The 22,100-nt window shown below is 37.4% G+C and overlaps 3 protein-coding genes and 1 long non-coding RNA gene across 4 annotated transcripts in view; 3 read left to right on the top strand and 1 right to left on the bottom strand.

Moving 5' to 3' along the window:
• The window catches only part of LOC148739324 (uncharacterized), a 31,839-nt gene that overhangs the window by 9,225 nt on the left and 514 nt on the right, over window positions 1–22,100 (top strand). The gene's annotated exons all lie outside the window — the stretch shown is intronic.
• On the top strand, window positions 33–21,649 carry LOC148739325 (elongator complex protein 6-like). Its single transcript, XM_088747907.1, has 7 exons — window positions 33–55; window positions 942–1,020; window positions 6,414–6,492; window positions 6,845–6,915; window positions 8,766–8,951; window positions 19,452–19,604; window positions 20,946–21,649. The coding sequence occupies exons 1-7, from the start codon at window positions 33–35 to the stop codon at window positions 21,063–21,065; spliced, it is 711 nt and encodes a 236-aa protein (XP_088604033.1). The 3' UTR covers window positions 21,066–21,649.
• LOC148739326 (elongator complex protein 6-like) lies at window positions 13,499–19,457 on the top strand. The gene is made up of 5 exons (XM_088751250.1): window positions 13,499–13,619; window positions 15,141–15,219; window positions 15,830–15,900; window positions 16,472–16,644; window positions 18,609–19,457. Exons 1-5 carry the CDS (start codon window positions 13,566–13,568, stop codon window positions 18,733–18,735), a joined length of 504 nt encoding a protein of 167 aa, XP_088607376.1. The 5' UTR covers window positions 13,499–13,565; the 3' UTR covers window positions 18,736–19,457.
• Window positions 21,342–22,100, bottom strand: part of LOC111319772 (uncharacterized) — a 31,420-nt gene continuing 30,661 nt past the window's right edge. Inside the window, 1 exon segment of the mRNA XM_088751266.1 lies at window positions 21,342–22,038. Coding sequence (XP_088607392.1) covers window positions 21,903–22,038 — 136 coding nt within the window. The 3' untranslated portion in view covers window positions 21,342–21,902.

Raw genomic sequence — 22,100 nt, 5'->3', positions numbered from 1 at the left:
ATCCATTTATACCAAGCCTTACTTGGTTCTATATGGAGTTAGTGGAGTGCGAAAGGTTTAACTTTGGTAGTTGACGTCTTGAATTTCGACTGTTAGTAGTTAGATACAATTCAGTTCAGGAGTTTATGGCAATTGGAAGGAAGACTACGCGAAGCCGTTCCAACTTAAACTATACATTGGGCTCTAAGGACAACCATATTTCATGCCTCCCTGAAAAATAATGAACAGTTTCTCCTTGTCGTCTCAAAAAGGTCCAACAGGAGTACAAGACTGATGGAGTGGTGCTACGGACTGAACAAAAGCGCATCAACCGGCTTACGTCCAATCAAAAAGATCGGATCGTGCTGCAACTGTACGGTTTATTTAACTGTTAACACTGACTTATTTTAATTTCTCTGCACCCGGTGCTTATTAAGATTCTTAATCTATCAATTGTAGATAATTTCTTATGGCCAGTTCTCGCCCTTTTCACGGGAAATAAACCAAGATAAGCAGCTCTTTGAGTCCACATATATTTTCAGAAGCTTTAGTGACGTAGAATTATTTTGAACATCTGCTAGAGTTCTGAATATTGTCCAAACGTTTTTCAACCGGTAAGCAAAAATTCTACTACATTCTGTCATTAGTGTTCCAGGAAAGAAACTGCGATCAGTTTTATGGATAACTGGCTGGTTTAAAAAAAAGGACAATTTTAATTGGTATTACATGACAGAACATCTGACCCACAAAAACTGCGCGATTTCCAAACATCGATTTCATTAAAATGTCTGCCGCTGGAAGGGAGAATGGGACGAGCACCAAAGCGAGGCATTTTAGGATGTTTCCTGTCAAAATAAACATGGCTTCGCGATCGAACATATATTGCCGTGTTCCTCTTTGCACCCAGAAGGGAACTACTGGTCCAAACGGAGAAAAAGTTGGCTTCTTTAGCTTTCCCAAAGAAGCGTCGTTAAAGAAGGTTTGGCTAGCATAGATAAGACGAGATCCGGGAAAAAATTCAATTTCAACGAGAATGCAAAGGTATGCTCTCTTCACTTTGATCACAGTGAGATCAAGCGAGGATACGGCGGGAAAATGTTAACTAACTTAAGTGCTAACTTAAGTGAGTGTGGCTTTTCACTTTTTTAGAAGGAATGGTAGCACTGACATCTAAAGTAAAAATTGTATTCGTCACCCGAAGATTCAATGTCCTTCAAGTACTCATCTTCTAAAAATGTTTTGCCTTTCCTCCAGCTTGTCGGAACAGAATGGTTGTTAACACTCCCTAAACGTTTTCCACTATCTCTGATGTGATTGTCGATCTCCGCTCTTGTGAAAAAAGGCATCTTATGTAGCGATTTAGACCAGCCATCCTCTGGGTACTTCACGTGGGCGCGGGCGCCTTTACTTGTTTGAGTCGAAGCGCTGTCGTTATCGTTCGGTATTTTTCCTTTTAGCAATTTTCTTTTAGTAAATACTTGATTGGGATCTGGATCAACCAAATCTCCATCTTTTCCTTGAGCATTATACTCCTGAGACTGACCCGAACACAGGTTCCTTTAGTTAGTAATTTACAAAAACTTTCAATGAACAGTTAAAATTCTGCTACTTGCTAAAAATGGTGCAAATTTAAGAAGTGCCCAACCTCGAATAATGGCCCACCGCCCTTGAGGACCAAAAATTTAATAAGCGCCCAGGGTGCTTACTGTATTGGAATAAATACGGTACTTACGTCCCCAGAAAGCAATGTTTGATAACACGCTTTCTTTCTGGGGTGGAGTTCTTGTCAATAGATCGACATGTCTCTGTATAGAAAAGGTTCGCAGTTCACATATCGCATTACTTGTGATATTTTCACTTTCAGAGTATGGTTTGAAAATAACTTTCATCGACTGATAATGAACAGAGAATCAAAACGTTTTTATCTCAACAATATGCAACAAACCCTCACTGTCAATCTGTGCATGCGCGTGGGATTTACTGCTGGACAAAAAGACTGTCGAAAATCAGACAGACTAAGCCAGAAGGAGTATTTCATTATACAATCTGACAGTTGACAAAAGATGTGTTAGCTTAGAAGGATAATGATATCGTATCCCAGTGCAATAGAATATATCTAAGTCTGGCAAAGAGGACATCAGTTACAGGCTAAGTTGTCGCTAGGTGTTATTTAAGAAACTTTTGACTCCATTCATAGTTAGTAGAGGGGAACTTGCACGTAACAATTTTTAAAACATTTCAACCAAAGTTCATTGGTGGTCATAACAAACTACAGGCAAATTATAAAACATGGAATTTACAAAGTCTTAAGAGGGAATGGCAGTACTTGTTCATAAGTGTGTTAATTAATCTCCTGGCCCCGGTTCTTCGGAAGATGGTTAAGTTTAACTCAGGGTTAAGCCAGATTTTCAGCTGGTTAACTTTAATCCTGGATTAGCACTAATCGGCTTTTCAGGAACTGGGCCCCACATTTTCTAAAAATTTAACACAACTGCTCATTCTACTTTTGAACACAACAAATTTAACTTTACATCATATTTGAAAATATTAATTCCTTTTCTTTTTACATGGTAACTGATCGTTGGTTACTTGCTCCCATGCCCTGCGTTTATTTTGTCTTCCTCAAGTGTTTCTACTTTGACAGGATATTGTCCTTTGGACACAAATGGTATTGTCATTGTATCCAAATGTGCGGATGTCTGGGTTGTCATTTCTTCGCCCCAATTTTCTTTGGCTACCAAAGTATTCCTCAGCTGGGTCCAGGCAGAAACGTTCTGTCAGGACATACTCCATGCCTTCTTGTAGCAGAAACTTGCAAATGTCAATCACAGCATTGACAGTAATTTGGAAGCCTTCATAGGTTTGCCATGATATGAACATTTTTGATCTTGCACTTTGGGTGAAATTACCAGGTCTTTGCTCTGTGCTGTCCTTCCACTTTCTCAGATATTCAAGAAATCCTGTTAACCACTGCAACCTACCATTTAGAAATAGAACTATCAATGATTGTTTTAAAAATAGTAGAAAATGCAAGGGATGACAATTCACAATTATTTGCTGAAGATGAAGTTAAACATCTTGAATAATCAGTGAGCCTGACGTGAATAATTTTTCTAGTATAATATTACATATTAGTAAATATCAATAAAAATAAGGAAAAGAAAAGATTAAAAAAAAACAGCATGTCACCCTTTGGTCATATATACAGCATTGGACAAAGTACACTAGAATTATCGTAATCACTCATGTAATTATACAAAAATTTAAAAAAAGGCATCATCATTGATGCAATTCTTTACATTTTTTTTCATTACCCCTTAAATCCTGAGATCAACAGGCATATTCTTTATACTGTTCTCCATATATTTCTATTATACTGATGAAGAGAATTTATTTAACAATCAAGACATCTTTAGCTTGATGATCTTTTCCTATATTCTCATAACCCTTGTGTTTGATTTAAGCAGAGATATCAAAAGGAGGAAATGGATGCCAGTCACTTTTAGGGGTTAAAGGGTTAACACATTTTAATTTTTGAAATAAAACAAAGATCCTCCAAAAAGCCCTAAAGTTGAGTGATATTCAAATAAATGTACCTTTCATCATCAATAGATCTGTAGGGTGCAAGAAAGGGCTTTCTCTTCTTCTGAGATTCAGTCAAATGTCTGACATTTAAACAATCAAAAAAGTTATCAACCATCTCACACAACTTTGAGGTTGCTGGTGCTTCAGGGGGACCAAACGTCCGTAGCACTTTAGCTACTGAAGAACTTAAGACTTGTGCTGCTAAATTGACTCGCATGATAGAGTACGAGCTGAGATTAATATGCTCATATGTGAGCTTTGGTAATAACTTGAGGCCATTGTCAATGTCCTGGTAGTAGAGCTGGGCAATGTGTTGAAACAAAATAAATTGCCCATCATTCCACATGTATCTGGTGCAGGTACCAGAGCCTGAATGATACAAACAGTTCCGAGTAGTCTTGATTAAGTGTGGGGCATCAGAAATAAAATAAATAAAACAATGAGGTGCATACAGGTTTATTGTCCGATAGCATACATCTGTGTCTGCATCTCCATCCATAGACTTGTGCAATCGATAAAACCTTCTGTTCGGGGAGGCACCATCAGAGGTGGTAAAAATAACCCACAAATTGCAAAATGTTTCCAGAATAAAAACTGCTTCCCAAAATATGGGCATCAACTGTGAAGCAGTCACGCCATTTGTTGAGAAGTGTGCCAAACAGAACTTCAGCTGAGTGGACACACCACGAACAATGAATGCCAAAGCAAGTATAGCAATCTCATCTGTCTTGTTCAAAACTGCCAAGTTCAAGTCAAGATCACCAAGATCGGTAAATCCAATCAGTTCTCCTGTACCCTTGTCTAGAACAAGGTTGGACTGCACTTTCATTTCATCGAATAAAAGTACAACATATCTTTGAACATCAAAATATGAATTTGTGAGAGATTTAAGTTCCTCTATAACTTTGTCATTAAATCCCCTTTGAGGCCTGATAGCATTTTGGTGATCCTTTAGACGTCTTTGGCTAGGAAGTATCAACACTTTACTGTTACGCAGTTCTTCGTAGCATGACGGTGACTTTGCTGCAAGGGATAGGCAGAAACAAATAATCATTGGATGATACCTTACACCTTTGGAGCTACTAGAAAATAATTTCTTTTGCTGCTCCCAAAAGAGTTTCATGAGTGGGGTAATTTCTGCATCATTAGCTGAATTAAGAATCTTGGAAAAGTCATTACTTAATTCATGATCTACTTCAATGTTAGTTTTCTCAAGTTCTACACGCATCTCATTCAGCTCTCTCTCAAGTTTTGCACATCTCAGTCGTTGCCCCTGCAGAGTGAGTTTGATTTTTTCTGGGTCAGTCTTAGATATTGGAGCATTAACATGAGCAGGTCTTGACTGCCGTCGTTCCTTGGCTTTTCGACAACTACTTGTAGAGAATAAGTATTCTTGACAAGATTCACATACAGAGTTATCACAAACAAGCAATCAGTCCTTTGCTCTCCAATAACCCTTGTGTGAGAACTGCTCATTATTATCCAAATCCAAATCTGGATTCAATGGAATGACGTGATGGTAAAGTTTACTTGTCATCTCAGAAGGATTCACTCCATCACAGACTGTATATGCTTCCAACTCTTTAACAAGCACAGACAGTGTTACATTTTGCATTGAATGACGGTATTTCAAGTACAGTTCATGGACATCCACAAGAAATGACCCAAACATTTTCACCGTAAACCCAAGACTATTGTCAATGCAAATCTCTAGTTTTGGCAGAAGAAATTGCTCTAGTTCTTTACGAATAACAAGTCGATCAGAAAATGTCTTGTAGCTCCATTCATTCAAGCTTTTTAAAGACTTCATTTTTTGACAAAGTTTACTGAATGTCTTGTAGTACACACTTCTACTTCTGCTGCTACATGTACTGATACTCGAGTTGTTCAAAGGCACTGATTGAGCCGGTCTTGCCACTGGTTTGTCCATTTCGTGACTCGTTTTGGGCATATTCAATGTCGGTAATGCACCAAATCGCGGCTTTTTCTTGGTCATTTTCGCAGAGGTATAAGTAGAAAAAGAGGTATAAGTAGAAAAATAAGGCCCTATTAAGGCAGGGATTCTTTCTAATTTTAAGTTCAAGGAAACCAAAATCAGAGGACACGTGCACTGCAGTGTGGTGAAGAAGCAAAAATTGAACGACTTATACGTATCATACTTACATATTTCAAAATCTTCAGGAGCAAAATGCTTCTCACATGTGTAGACTCGGTCATACTTTATTAGTTCTCTGAAATTCCGGTCCATTTCCCGTGTCTTCTTGATCTCTCCAAGCCACTCCTCCCTACATTTTTCATGCGCTTCGTCCTTCGCCAAAGCAACTTCCAAATGCCAATTCCTTTTGTCCTTCGGCAAGATCCACAGCCAAATGCTGCACAATTCTCTCCAGGCATAATTCTTCTTTACATTTGTTATCTTTGCATATTAAAAGAACAGACATAAGTAGCAGTAAACTAGTAAATAGAGCATGTCCCATGTCTTGATTTCAGTGGAGACACCATTTTGTTTATCTGTGTGCAGGGTCGTGATCACGTGACGACGCAAAACCCATAACAAAGAGTTGTTTCTCTGAAGTTTGCCAGGTTTCATAACCAGTTCCCCTCTACTAACTATGCTCCATTATACGTCACACCTGTGGTCTGGTGGTGCAACTTCATAAAGTTGATTATTTAGGACCCCCGCATTTCCCCCTATCCCATCCACTCTCTCAGACTCAAAAGCACAATTAGTGAGGACCCCATAATATCATATTTGACAATGGTGTTATGTAAAAAAAGATCATGTATTGAGTAAAAAATAAATCAGATGTTTTAATTACCCACTAATTATAATATTTTATGGTCTACAGAGAAAGTTCTTGCTGATAACAGATTGTCAAAATGATGGAAGCTTTCTCATTCATCACTTCTTATCCTTGTGTATAAAAGGTGTGTGGAGTTTAAATTAATTGAGAAGTCATATGTAGGACCTGCTTACATTACATGTACTTCTTGAGGAACTCTTTTAGTCAGTTATAGAGGATCCCTTTCAGTCACTTTTGAGGGCCCCTCATATATAGTCACTTCTCAAGACCCTTCTCAGTCTCTTGTGAGTTGTCTTCCCCCTCCTTTAGTCACTTGTGAAGGATAAATATACCTCTATAATTCAGGAGACACATATTTGTGATCCCACAAGTTTTCTCAGTGGGAGAAAGTATCACTGTAGTCCATTTTTACAGAATTTCAGAACTTTGTTTGTTTTCTCCTTTTTTTTTTTTTTTTTTTTTTTTTTTTTTTTTAGGACGTTTCAAATTACTTTTTGTTGCCTTGGTCCAGTCTTTTTCTCATTACAGTAATGTTGCACAGAAATTGGTGAGAATTATAGACATCTCTATATTTTGACCTTGATATAACAGAACCAGGATTAATAATTTATTTATTGTTTCAAATTTTCCCATTAACATCGTTGAGGAATGAGTGAAAATCAAACCTAATGAAGTGTGTTTTTAAAACATTTTATCATGATACCAATCCTTTTTCATCAATATTTTTATTGTTCTTTTTTATAATTATGGTCACGTATAAAGCAGTTCATTTGCATATGCATTTGGTTAGTACCTACTGGTGTCTAGCTCAGTGGCTACCTGTTTAGTATGTGTGCGTTATTCTCTTATTAAAAGGAGATTCCCATCCCATCTCTCTCTTATCTTCTTTCATCAGAAAACAAATGATTTGAAACATCTAAATAATCAAATTCCAACTTACTATAATCCTATCTTTTAAACTTCATTATTAAGGGTATAAACCTGACCATGGCTACCTGTAAGAGTGGTCAGGTGACATGTGCAGATGGCTTAAGCTGTATTACAGAAGCTTTAGGTGATGAAAGTCAAAAACTCACAATTTAAAGTAGTACATTAGGAAATAAAAATGCAGACACAAGCAACCCTTTTAAAAATGTCAGGTAAGTGTTTTTCCTGCAAATTTCTGAATTATGTAGAGTGTCCAATTTCGTACTCCACAGTGAAAGATTTCCAAACATATTTAAGGTCTTGTCATTCCACAGATGCTTCCAACCACCTCCCGGTTAGCTCAATGGATAGAGCGCTGGACTGTAGTGCAGGAGGTCGAGGGTTTGAGCCCCGGCCAGACCAACACTCAAGGTCTTAAAATAATTGAGAAGAATTTGCTACCTTTCTATAACATCAAGAAATGGTTAGATATTCTAGTCTTCTCGGATAGGGACGAATAAATGGAGGTCCCGTCTCCTGCAGGGTTGGGGCAGGAGACGTTAATTTCCCACACACGAGATTACTGTGTGATGGATGTCCTCCCCTGGGGTGGGATGGGTGGGTTAGGACAGCAGGTCCACATCAGCTATTACAGCTGCCAAATTAATCAACCTGCTTAAACAAATAAATGAACTTGAACTTCAACTTCATATCTGGATGAACTTGAGTCAATGCACCCGATCTTCTAAACTGACTTACAAAACAAAAAAAGTAGTTGAGAAATTCTACATGTAAGTTAACTCTTCAACTCCCAAGATCCAACTAGTAATTCTCCCTACCTACTGTAATACTTTGCCTTGTAAATTACATAGCAGACTGGGTGGCTCTAGGGCATCACAATATTGCCCTCTAGGTGATAAGCTTATCTGTTCTCTTTGAGCAGTTTACAGCTAAAATAACTTAATTCAGTTCTTTTTAAAACTGAATTGCATAATGCTGAATTAATTAGTCACTGGTGTGAGGAGTATTACACTGTAAAGATAAGATTACCCCTATTGCACAGGAAAGGAGAGTAAGTTCCTGAATTCCTGATCAAAAGGTGTGGGTTTTGTGCTGTGGCTGGAATGTTAATCAAAAAACTTTCACAGTTCCTTTGTGATGCTCCCATGTTATTCTTAGAAGTATAGAATGATAAACAAACTTTTTAAGGAAACCTGGAAATTGCTCTTAGCAAGAAGAGTACTATTAACTCAGTGTTATTTTCCTTAAGCCACTATGAATGAACAAACTGTTCAAGGAAATCTGTAAAAATGCTCTTAACATTAGAAGGGTGCAGGGAACAACCTTATTTCCCTCATGCCACTGTAGACATACAGGTACATGTTTATTTTACTATGGAGTTCCAATTCTACCAATAAATGGTAAACTACTTTCTAAAATTTTGTCAGCTGAAGGTTGAAAACAAATATCATTTTTAAATTGTTTTTGTAGAACCCCCCATCATTAACTCTTCAGCCATTATACAACAGAATCAAGTCAACTTTCGGTGATGAAACAAAGCCCTGTTTGCTTCTCATTGATGAGGTAACGGTTCTTCTCTCTATTGGAGTTCATGTTCAGCAAATCGCCAATTTCAAACACTACTGTGCTGTTCTGATGTGTCACTCTCCAACTGTGGTGCCTAATATCACAGAGTACCATTTCAAGATATTTGAACCCTGTGTTTGGAAGCACTGGAGTACTCTGGTCAAATGAATTCTTTATGAATTCAAAAACTTCTCCTTGTTAAGGTTTTCTTTTTTCAAACTTTTCACTCCCAAGATCTTATTAATATTCTCCTTACTGTCTGTTGTACAACTCTTATGATGTCAATTCAGAGAATTTGTTAGTGGGTCAGATAATAATACCCTTATTGATATTTTAAGTTCTTTTTTCCCATCAGTTGTGTGCTTGGATATAGTTACTGTATTGATATTGTGCTCACTCATCAGAGTTAAAGGGTTAACTAATGGTTAGGCAGTCTGGTATCAAAAATTGACTGCAGACTGTGACCAGGCTCACAATTGTGCATGACATTGCAATATTTTTTGTTATAATTTCAGAATTACATCTTCAGAAACTATTTCCAATGATAACCAAATTATCATACACACAGGATTTGCATCATAAATTTCCTGTAAGTCGCACCATCACACCAAACTATTTCCTATGATAACCAAACTATCATACACACAGGATTTGCATCATAAATTTCCTTTAGAATGATCACCTAATTTCCAAAATTTTAGAGAATTTCCTGCTATTGTTCGATTCCTTATAAAAGAAGTACAGTTAGTTAGTTTAACTCAGTAGTTCAGAGTGTCAAGACCAGCACTTACAAGCTCAGAACCTGACTTGGTCACAAAAAAGTAACTCCAGTACATGTAACCTCAAGTTAGTGACCTATTTTACTGAGGATTTGGTATGTCACATTTGACCTATTATAATTGTATTTCTTACAGTTTGAGTTCAAGAATAATATGGTTCATGTGTACTTATCTCAATCCAATTATTTAGTATTTGCTTGAATCCTAATATTAGTTGATTCATGTTGAAAATGTGTCAAGATTGCATTCAGCCTTCAGAACATTATATTTATCTGTATACTTGACTTAAAGTTCATTGGTGAAATCAGATATTTCACTACAGTCTTCATTGTTTAGTTCATCAGTAATGACAGATGTTGTCCTGTCACTGAATGAGATTTTGCCAGTCTTCCTAGTTTTGAGTCGAAGGACAATATGAAATTGTGATTGAAATTAGTCTTATCTAATTATTTATGTTGTTTTGAGCTATTGTTTTATCAGTATTGACTTGTTTTCAGTCATTTCATGTATAATTCTAAGAATAGCCCACCATTCAATAGTTCTATGTTTGGTTAATAGGATTAAGTCTTTTAAGTGTCACACAATGATTACTGTTCTGTCCTGCAATGCTTTAAAATTGTCTTGTTAGTGCCCTGCTATTGTATGGCAATCAATTGTATATTTTACTAATTGTTTTATTTCATTATTTTAAATTATTGATTTGCTATTTGTCATTTATTATTTCTTTTAGCTTGCAATCACCCTTTCTTTTTATCAGTATTATTTCTTTTGTACTTTCCTGTATAAATAAATTTTATTGTGGCTATAAGTCTGTCTCGTTGTTCAAATAACAACATCAGAACCTGCCTTGGTCACATGACACATCATGACAGATTGTAATTAGATTGAGGTCTGCTTGTGCTAAGGAACATATACTACACCGGCAAAGAATATTTTGGGAAACTTGAACAAGCCTACATGGTGTGCAAAAGTCTTCTCTCTCTAGCTTTTCAGATTCCTCACCTTTCATCCCTAATCCAGTTGGGAAGAAGGAGAATTGGGTGGAATTGGTAGTAAACTCAGTGCTGATTTACTTTTAATTAAAAGTCTGCATGTCAAGACTTGCATCACATTCAATGTTATGGTAAAAATTTGAATGCTACTTCATCTTCAGTCAGATGGTTGCCTGGTGACATTTGTACATAATGACAATGATGCTGATGATGAAGAATCCCAGTTGCTATGGATACAGCTGTGTCACCTAGTCAATATTGAGTTTCAAGTCAAAGGGCTCACTAGTGGTTATTTTAAAGATGTACACGTACATGTTAGTAGTGGGGACATAAAACCTGAAGAAACATCCTTAAAATTATTTGAAACATATTACAGGAGTCATCCTTAGAAAGTATAACTACACTAAGTCCAGACCAGGGCAAAGGATGTGAATTAAAACATGTTCCTTCTACTAGATTGAGAAATTTGCACGTACACTATTAGGGTTTTATGTTCTAATCAGGATGAGGGGGGTGAATAGGGGTATGCAAATCCGCCGATCCGCTACGATTTGATAACCAAATCCGTCAGTCCGTTAAAAAAAAATTGTTAAATCCGAATCCGTTCGCTACTAGCCTCGTAAAAAGGTGAAAGACACCTTGAGCTGTTGTGTGTTAGGCAATGGCTTTCCCATCGAGCGAATTGCAATCGGTAGGGTACAGTGTCACGGATAAGGCCCGTGGAGGACTCCCATATGAAACAAACGGGGATGCTCGTCAGAAATTTTAAATTTAACCCCTAAAGGAGACCATCTGGGAGTGGCTTAAGCAAATTTTGACCCCTAAAAGAGACCGCTCATGTTCATGCATTGTCTCTTTGGCACTTGGTAAAATAGAAGACTAGTTAATGTTGAGGTAATGCGGTAAACAAAACGAGTTAAAAAGAAAGTTTTACTTCTGTTTCTCTTCGCGTAATTCTGTATTTTTTCGCGGAACCCTAAACGAGACCTTGGCGGCTTAAAATATTGGCGCTTTGCGTGGAACACCCTCCTACCTTGGAACACAGCTCACACCTTGCTCCCATCGTGGTCGCCAAAAATTTTCGGAAGCGAAACGGGAAATCCAAACAAACACTTTAATTCCAACATAGTAAACTGTTAGACTCACGGTAAACGACAACGACCATTAAACAAACCTGCTACTCCATAAACTAAAAACTTTTCAACTCCCTCTAAAAAGTCGCACACATCAAAATTTAAAAGTCCGCGTGATTTGCTTACGATATTATTGGCCTACGTAGTCGCATGCGCACAAGTTCATTAACGTCTTCTTAACATCCGGAATTAAGTCCGGTGGTTCATCATTGTTTATTGACTTAAAAATGTCAGTTGTCAACATTATATTATTTTTCTTCTAACTCTCTTCTGGTGATTTCCGTAAGAAAGACTTGCTCTTGTGCAGACATAGTCGAAGATGGACGTCAGAAATTTAAAACTTTCTTTTGAATTCGCAAAATTTCTTCCTGCGACCGCAGATATTCCCTGAGCAATGATGCATGTATTCCCTGAATTCTAAAGCAAAACAACCCTCCGACTGTAGTTAATATAAACTATGAATTTATCATAACTCACTTGTCAAACGTTTCTGTAAGTGTATCAGGCAGTAACTGCTCTTTGGAATTATTTTCAAAGACTGAAGTAAAATCGTGCTTACGTTTTACCCGGGGTGGAAATCGAAAGCAAAAGCAAATGAGTTTTGCTTGTGTTGATCGCATGATCACATGATGCCCACAGGGTCTCATCAAAACTTTCTGAAAAGATAGTCCGCTCTGGCCCGAGCGTTTTTTTGGCCATGAACAAAACGACCAGGAGTGAGGTCTAACACGATCAGACCCTGTAGCAGCGGCTGTCGTTGTTCAAAACTTCTTCGAATAAACGCTCGTGCAGAGCCCTTATGATGAAGGCCTTTCCGCAAACTAAAGTTAAGAATGCGCGTCGAACCGTCACAAAATCTGATTTGTTAGTGAATAATCCGGCCAGGCAAACACTCACGGCTCGAAGATGGCTTGATGCGAGACCAACTTTGCGTGATGTCTGTGCGGTAGCACACGCTATATATACTAAACCGAAACACCTATGTAACATCTACATTTAAGCAACTTTCCGTCTTATTTTACTTTAATTTGTTGCATTAGACAAAATTTTGTGAGAGTTCGTCAGTAAATGCATTTATAACAAGACGTATATTGAGTACTTCTATATGGAGTGAGTGGAGTCAGAATTAGCCGGGTAAGCTTTGATTTGATAGTTGACGTCCTGATTTTTGACTGTTAGTAGTTACAGTTTATGGCAATTGGAAGGGAAGACTTTAACTATACATTGGGCTCTAAGTACTTCCTGCACATTGCCTCGATCCCTAAAAAATAATCAACAACTTCTTGTCATTTTGAAAAGGTCCACAAGGAGTACAAGACTGATCGAGTGGTGCAACAGACTTTGAAAAAAAGCGCATCAACCTACGTCCAATCAACAAGATTGGATCGTGCTGCAACTGTATGGTTTCACCAACTGTCAACTCTGACAAATTTTACAATTTCTCTGCACTCGGTGCCTATAAGAACCTTCATCTACCAATTGTAGAATACTGCTTATGGCCAGTTCTCGCCCTTTTCAAGAATAACTGATTGAAAAAAGGGCTAAACTTCAGAATACCCGGCCACTTATTTACATGTCATTGAATAAGAATAGCATCTATTGTGTTATGCCTCATTCTTCAAAGCCTCCCGACACATGTAAATGATGTGGACGGGTATTCTGAAGTTGCAGATCTGAATATTGTCCGATAATTTTCAACTGGAAAGCAAGACTTTCATTGCATATACAGGGTGAAAAAGGACAATTCAATTGGTATTACATAGCGTAGCATCAGGACTCAAAATTGCTCGATTTCCAATCATGTTTGGAAATTTAAATTCTTTGACAGATTTCAGCGAAAAGTCTCCACCAAAGGTAAGAAGGTAAACAAAGAGTGTAATGAAGCAGTGATTTTCCAGTTCTCATAGATTTGTTTATTTTTTGTTGTTAATGAAATCGTATTTATCAGCTCCAACACCACCGTGGGGATGTAGACACACGGTCACGCTTTGTTTGAGAAATCAATTTTCATGTTTGTAAACCTTAGATTAATAATTTCAAGTTGAAAATTTGTAGATCTTGTGGAATAAAATGTTACAAAGTGAATTTCAGTGACAAACCACGGATACCTCAGAAGTAGGGAAGTATAATCTTCAGGATAAAGATAGGTGTTTGGCTTCATCGTGGGTCTCGATCGTACAATCCCTGGGATTTCTGCAGTAATAAGGGTTGGGGTAAATACTAAGCCAGAGGTAGAAATATTAGCAAATTAGGGAATTGGAAGAAGTATTTCCTACCTCAGTAGCCTGTCAGAACTCGCTATACAATCTAACAGACATCTACATCTACATAATTTATTTGCAAAATCCTATGAGGATCGACATACAGCAAATTCCAGTGCAAAGTGCAAAGTGCAAAGATAAGAATGAATAAATGTGTAGTGCAGCTAAGTAACAAATAATTTCGACACAGTAATTCTAAAATAAATAGAGATTGATAGAGCTAAAACTTAAGCAGAGAGATAATTATCTACAGCCACTTTAAAGTTACTTGGTGAGGTCATACTTACGATATTTGATGGTAAACTCTTTTCCACTCATCAATTGTTCTAGGCCAAAAAACTGTATTTATACTCATCACATGATGTTTCTAGTGAAATAAACTTCATTGGATCAAAGCTTCTAGTTTTCATTACAGTTTTATGTTTCACATAAGGTGGTATATTGATTGCTTCTTGGCCATGTAGTGTCTTGTACATTAAAGTTCACTTTCCTTCTGTGCTCTAATGTTGGCCAGTTAAGATGGTATAATGCTTGGGTAACTCAGCCTTCCTGTCTTGAATATGTTTTAGTAGCAAAACATGCAGCACGTTGCTGTACTTGTTTGAGCCATTTATTTTGGTACACCCTGTAAGGATCCCATGCGGTACTTCCATATTCTAAAATAGGTCTGAATGCTTGAGCCTTAACTCTTAGGTCTTACCAAGGAGGTGTATGCTTGAGCCATAACCCAGATAAAAAAAGATGAGGTAGTTTGAAGGAAAATGATTTTGTATCCCAGTGCAATAGAATATAAAATCTTGTGAAGAGAACATCAATTAGAGGCTAAGTTGTCGCTAGCTATTAATCAAAGTTAGTTTGGACTCTATTATACATCACACCTGTGGTGTGGTCAACTTCATACTGTTGATTTTTAAGGAACCCTTCATATCCCCCTATCCCACCCCCCCTGCTGTCCCTCTTCAAAAGCACGATCAGTGGGGACCCCATGATATCATATTTGACAATGGTGTTAGGTAAAAAAAGGATGTATTAAATGAAAAAACACGGAATTGATTGAAATACTGTTACTACAATTCTAATGTTTTACAGAATTCTTATGATTTATGGTCTACAGAGAAAGTTTTTGCTGATAAAAGATTGTCAAAATGATGGAAGCTTTCTCATTCATCACTTCTTATCCTTATATATTAAAGGTGTGTGGAGTTAATTAGGCAGAAGTCTATGATTACTGATCTGCAACTGTTAATGATACACATTCTACACTAGCCCAGACTGCTTATTCTGCATGATACTGCCTTCAAATTTCCTTAAAAAAGAGCGCACTTCATGAACAAGAGGTGTAAATGTGTCTGTGATCAATCATTATGATAAATTTCAAATTTTTTTTATCATAGGATCCTCGCTTGAATCGCTCCCATGCTCTAGAAAGTCACCAAAGTAGGACCTGTCACTTGTGAAGACCCCTATCCTCAGTCACTTGTGAAGACCCCTATCCTCAGTCACTTGTGAGGACCCCTATCCTCAGTCACTTGTGAGGACCCCTATCCTCAGTCACTTGTGAAGACCCCTATCCTCAGTCACTTGTGAAGACCCCTATCCTCAGTCACTTGTGAAGACCCCTATCCTCAGTCACTTGTGTTCCCCCCTCTTCTGTCACTTGTGAAGGATAAATATACGGGTCCCCTATAATTCAGGAGACACATCTTTGTGATCCCAAGAGTTTCCCCAGTGGGAGAAAGTTCCACTGCAGTGTATTTCTATAGAAATGCAGAACTTTGTTTGTTTTCTTCTGTTTTTTTTTAGGAGGTTTCAAAGTACTTTTTGTTGCCTTGGTCCAGTCTTTTTCTCATTACAGTAATGTTGCACAGAAATTGGTGAGGACTAGACCTGTCTATATTTTTAACTTAATGTAGAATTGACATAATTGATAATTTATTTACCATGATTTCAATTTTTTAAAATCTTGAAGGGACAGTCAGACCCAATGTAGCATAATTAAGAAAATTTTTTTTGGTGATATAACAAGTTTACATCAGGATTTTTATCATCCTTTTCATAATTATGAGCATGTATTTGGCATTGTTTTGTTTTGCATATACATCTAGTTAGTACCTACCAGTGTCTAACTCACTGGCTACCGGTTATAAGTGTGTATGAATCATTCTTTCTTTTTTTTTTTTCACTTCTTTCATTTCTTCCATTTCTTCCATTTCTTTCATATCTTTCCTTTTTTTTTCATTTCTTTCATTTCTTCCATTTCATTTCTTTCATTTCTTCCATTTCTTCCATTTCTTTCATTTCTTTCATTTTTGATCAAAAGAGGGTTCTCCTCTCCTCACCCTCTCAGCTTCTTTCACCAGGAAATGAATGACTTAAAACATCTAAATTTATTTAGCAATTCCTAACCCACTTTTAATTGTCTTCTTTTTAAACTTCATTATTCAGGGTATAAACCTGAGCAGTATCTGTGAAAGTGGCCAGGTGACATATGTAGATGGCTTAAGCTGTATATCAGAAGCTTTAGGTGATGAAAGGCAGCAAGATACCTTCAAAAACTCACAAAGTAGTACATTAGGAAACAAAAATTCAGATAGAAGCAACCCTTTTATAAATGTCAGGTAAGTCTTTTTGCAATTAATTCTGAATTATGTAGAGTGTGCAGTTTCCTTCTCCACTGTAAAAGGTTTCTAAACGTATTTGAGGTCTTTCCAAAAAATTTTAATCAGGAGCTGCTCTGATGACTGGTCGAAAAATTCCAAAGTTGCTCCTGTATCTGGATTGAGTCAATGCACCTGATCATCTAAACTGAAGTACAAAACAAAAAAAAATGAGTGGAGAAATTGTAACAATTATTCCACGAGCGCGTGTTGGATATGAGATGATAAATAGCCAACTCGGCGCTACGCGCCTCGTTGGCTATAATCATCCATATCCAACAAGCGCAAGTGGAATAATTGTTTTATTAACAACGCCCCCCAGAAATTATTATTTTGTAAGAAGAAACCGGATCTTTTAGCTCCCTTTTGATTTTAAGCTGACGCGTATGCTTACCATATTTGTAGATTATGGTATATTGGCTCATATACCATAATGGCTAAGCCAATAAAAAGTCTTGAATTGAATTATCCAGTGATCCAGTTTTTAATAATGTAGGTTAACCGGGTTCAACTCCCACTATCCAATTAGTAATTCTTGCCTTGTAAATTAGACAGAAGAGGGTGGCTCTCGCATTGCAATATTTCCCTCAGTCTAGGTGATAAGTGTATCTGTTCTCTTGAGCAATTAATTTACAACCAGAATAACTTAATTCAGTTCTTTTCAAAAATGGAATTAGTAGTAGTAGTAGTAGTAGTAGTAGTAGTAGTACTAGTAGCAGTAGTAGTAGGAATTAGTAGTAGTAGTAGTAGTAGTAGTAGTACTAGTAGCAGTAGTAGTAGTAGTAGTAGTAGTAGTAGTAGTAGTAGTAGCAGTAGTAGTACTAGTAGCAGTAGTAGTAGTAGTAGTAGTAGTAGTAGTAGCAGTAGCAGTAGTAGTACTAGTAGCAGTAGTAGTAGTAGTAGTAGTAGTAGTAGTACTAGTAGCAGTAGTAGTAGCAGTAGCAGCAGCAGTAGCAGTAGCAGTAGCAGCAGCAGCAGCAGCAGCAGCAGCAGCAGCAGTAGCAGTAGCAGTAGCAGTAGCAGTAGCAGTAGCAGTAGCAGTAGCAGTAGCAGTAGCAGTAGCAGTAGTAGTAGTAGTAGTAGTAGTAGTAGTAGTAGTAGTAGTAGTAGTAGGAGTAGTAAAACTTTATTAAAAGTGTCAAGAGCCGTCTAGCTAGGGAAAAATCCCTCACTAATTTGGGGACACTAAAAAAGAAAAAAGATTAGGAGCTATTTACAGTTGTAGTATATATATTAAAACTAGGAGAAAATCTATGGTTAACTAGTTACGGGATTTGTAATAAAAATATACAAAATTCGAGGAGCAGAGGCTACAGCATGTGCAGCCATCATCAGAGAGCATAACTTATACTGAGTTGGCGTATCTTGCCTTTGAACAACTTGAGGGTCTCGACCTCACTTATACTCTTGGGTAATCTTGTCCATAGTCTGGGCCCTAGAAATCTAAAAGAGTGTTTGCCATAAGTGACAATTTTATTGCATTTGCTGAATGAATTAGTCGCTGATGTTTGGAGCATTATACCATAAAGATAAGATTACCCCTAATGCATAGGAAAAGAGAGCAATTTCCTGACTTCCTGATCAAAAGGTGTGGGAATGGCTGATTCTCCCACATTAGTCTTAGAAGTATAGATGGACAAACTTTTCAAGGAAACCTAGAAATATGCTCTTAGCAGGAAGGGTAGCACCAACTCCTATTTTCCTGAAGCCATTATAGATAAACAAACTATGCAAGGAAATCTGTTAAAATGCTCCTAACAAGAAAGGTAGAAAAAACCTTATTTCTCGTCCGCCACTGTAGACATACATTTTTAACTGTGGACTGTGGAGTTCCAATTCTGACGATACATGGTCAACCACTTTCTAAAATGTTTTTTGTTAATTGAAGGTTGAAAACAAATATCATTTTTAATTTGTTTCTATAGAGCCCCAACATTTACTCTTCAGCCATTATACAACAGAATCAAGTCATCTTTGGGTGATGAAACAAAGCCCTGTTTGCTTCTGATTGATGATGTAACCGCTCTTCTCTCTATTGGAGTTCATCTTTAGCAAATCACCAATTTCATACACTACTGTGCTGTTCTGATGTGTCACTCACCAACTGTAGTATGTAATGTCACAAAGTACCATTTCAAGATATTTGAATCCTTTATTTGGCAGCACTGGAGGACTCTAGTCAAATGAATTCTCCATTAATTCAGAAACTTCTCCTTGTTTAGGTTTTCTTTTTTCAAACTTTTCACTCCCAAGATCTGATCAGTAATTCTCCTTACTGTCTGTTGTACAACTCTTCTGATGTCAATTCAGAGAATTTGTTAGTGGGTCAGATAATAACACCCTTTTTAATATTTTCATTTCTTTTTTCTTAGTTGTTTGCTTGGATATAGTTAGTTGATATTGTGGTCACCTATGAGCCAGGGTAAAAGGGTTAACTAATGGTTAGCCATGCAGTCTGGTATCAAAAATTGACTGCTGGCACATGACAGACTGTAATTAGATTGAGGTCTGCTTGTGCTAATGAACTACACAAAGGACATTTTGGGAAACTTGAACAAGACTACAGTATGTGCTTAGTTTTGGTGTGCAATAAGTCTTCCCTCTCTAGCTTTTCAAATTCCTCAGCTTTCTTCCCTAATCCAGTTGGGACAAAGGAGAATTGAGTGGAATTAGCAGTAAACTCAGTGCTGATTTACTGAAGTCTGCATGTCAAGACTTGCATCACAGTCAATGTTATGGTAAAAATTTGATTGCTATTTCACTTTCAGTCAGATGGTTGCCTGGTGACACTTGTACATAGTGACAATGATGCTGATGATGAGGAATCCCTGTTGCTATGGAAACAGCTGTGTTACCTTGCCAATATGGAGTTTCAAGTCAAAGGGCTTACCAGTGGTTATTGTAAAGATGTGCATGGACAGGTTAGTAGTGGGGAGATAAAACCTGAGGAACACCCTCAAAATTATTTGAAACACATCAGAAGAGTCATCCTTAGTAAGTATAACTACACTAAGCCCAAACCAGGGCAAAGGATGGGAATTAGAACATGTTTCTTCAACTACATTGAGAAATTTGCACATATACTATTAGGGTTGAATGTTCTAATCAGGGTCAAAGAATTTTATCTGAAATTCTCCTCAGGGTAGTAACTGCAGTATTGGCAATACTGAAGTCGGTAAGAAAACAAAAAATATTTTATGATAACCTGGATTATAAACATATTTTTATTGGTTTTTACCAATATTCTATTGGAGGACAGATGCAGGGATGATGTTTCTGATTACAGCAGCACTTTTTTCATTATCATATAAAACAAACAGATTGCAAGTACCGTGTGGGTTTGCACCGTAATAGAGTTCATAAGATGTCAAAACGTGATAAAACATTAATGACACACTCAGCTACACCTCATTTAGTGCCACTTTTTTGACGTCATGACTGAGATCTGTTACTAAGCGGACCCAGGCTAACATGGAATCTATTTGGTAGCCAAACCGCCTCGTGGTTAGCTCAATGGATAGAGCACTGGACTGTTGAGCGGGAGGTTGAGGGTTCGAGCCCTGGTCGGACCAACACTCAGGGTCTTAAAATAATTGAGTAGAATATGCTACCTTTCTATAACATCAAGAAATGGTTAGATATTCTAGTATTCTCGGATAGGGACGAGTAAATGGAGGTCTCGTCTCCTGCAAGGTTAGGGGTAAGAGACGTTAATTCCCACGCACGAGATTACTGTGTGATGGATGTCCTCCCCTGGGATGGGATGGGTGGGTTAATACAGCAGGTCTACATCAGCTAAGCTGCCAATTAATCAACCTGCTTAAACAAATAAATAAATACTAAATAAATACTAAATACTAATACTAATGTAATCACAGGTGCTAGATATGCCAATTATGAAGTCTTTTTTTTTCTCTAAAGAAGACAATCCACTGTGTTTCCCCAGCGGAATATAAATAGGTCTGGCTTGTGCATTTAATCCTTTGACTCCCAGAAGTGATCAACATTTAAGTTCTTCCTACAATATTCATACATGATCCTGCAAACAGGTAATAAGAATACTCAAACTTATCAGGTAGAAGTTGTTTTCTCGATTTACACCAAATTCTGGCACCTTGTTTACAAGGAAATGTGTAACAGCTAGAGGGGAGAATTAACGACCAGATCTTGGGAGTCAAAGGGTAAATTCTCCTTCTTAAATTGTAGGTAGATCACAACAGGTATGGAAAGTTGATTTTTTTGTTTTGTTTTCCTGTTTTCAGTTGACCATAACTAGAAGAGAACAGAGGAACACTACGCACAGCTCAAAAATTGTTCAGTACAAGATACACGACAAAAATGTCACTTGCTTCGCTCCTGGAATGCCCAAGGCAGTTCTTTAGAAAATAAACAAGAATTGATCGTGTGATAATCTTTCTTACAAAACACGATGCTATCGACATTGCCGATCCCAGCACTATGCAGGACGCGTGTCATAAATGAACTTCGTAATGGGCCTAATGGTCATCGTAGAGTCTCTGTGACTCAATGGTAGAGCATCAAAGCGCGGATTCCGAAGGACTGAGGGCCTGGGACTCAGCATTGTTTCTTTGTCCCACGCTCTTGATAAGATACAGAAAGCGTTTTTCCCCAATTCTTCATGGAGCTCAAAAACTTAACACTTTTCCCATTCTATTTACAATCTTTCATTACTGAGGGTAGCACTTTACAGATAATCTATATGTAACTCTCGGAAAAAAATTGAAAAAAAGAGAGAGAATAAAATAATAATTGACATGTGAACATTGAAAGAAATGCATATATACCTGAGAGTTCAATGGATGAAAAACTAAATAACTCAGTAGTTACATTTGTTTGTCTTATTTTGTTATCTTCAGAACTGAAAGAGGAGCAGTGCTGAAATTCGCAATGTAGAATGTTCTCAAGTCTTGCCATACCGAAAATAAACTAACGCCATCCGTACGAGTACTTTACCCGAGGTAAAATTAGATTTCTAAAACTGTTTCGTGTCTTTCTCGAGTAAACAGAGGCCAAGCCTACGTCAGAGTAAACGTGAGCTGAATCGTAACACATGGAAAGTAAAAAAACTCCTAAAATCCACACCCCGACATCAAGACACAGAACTGTTCTACAAACCTTACACTAAAGAGAGCTCTGCCTGGGAATTTATGAATTTTCTTTTCGATCGCTCGTAGAACTGTGAACATTTTTCCCACATGTCAGAACAGAAAATTAAATTTGGTTCCAAGGACGGCAAAAAAAATTATTCTAAATCTTACTACCTCAATCAAAAAAGTCCTACAAGGAGTTTCTAATTTCTTTTCAAACGTTTTTCGGTCACTAATCCAGAATGCGCTGAAGCATTGCTTCGTTTTCCAAAACCAAGCGTGGGCCACCGAGTAACGAGCTCAGATCTA

Source organism: Stylophora pistillata, chromosome 2, assembly GCF_964205215.1.
Source record: "Stylophora pistillata chromosome 2, jaStyPist1.2, whole genome shotgun sequence".
NCBI lineage: Eukaryota > Metazoa > Cnidaria > Anthozoa > Scleractinia > Pocilloporidae > Stylophora > Stylophora pistillata.
This window is presented reverse-complemented; position numbering and strand designations above follow the sequence as displayed.

Coding starts and splice junctions, on each gene's coding strand:
- LOC148739325 (XM_088747907.1), top strand. CDS start 33: ATGGAGTTAGTGGAGTGCGAAAG. Junction 56..941: donor GAGTTAGTGGAGTGCGAAAG/GTTTAACTTTGG, acceptor GCTTTCCCAAAG/AAGCGTCGTTAAAGAAGGTT. Junction 8,952..19,451: donor TGTGTCACTCTCCAACTGTG/GTGCCTAATATC, acceptor TTTCACTTTCAG/TCAGATGGTTGCCTGGTGAC.
- LOC148739326 (XM_088751250.1), top strand. CDS start 13,566: ATGTTTGGAAATTTAAATTCTTTGACAGATTTCAGCGAAAAGTCTCCA. Junction 13,620..15,140: donor GCGAAAAGTCTCCACCAAAG/GTAAGAAGGTAA, acceptor TATGGTCTACAG/AGAAAGTTTTTGCTGATAAA. Junction 16,645..18,608: donor AACCCTTTTATAAATGTCAG/GTAAGTCTTTTT, acceptor TTGTTTCTATAG/AGCCCCAACATTTACTCTTC.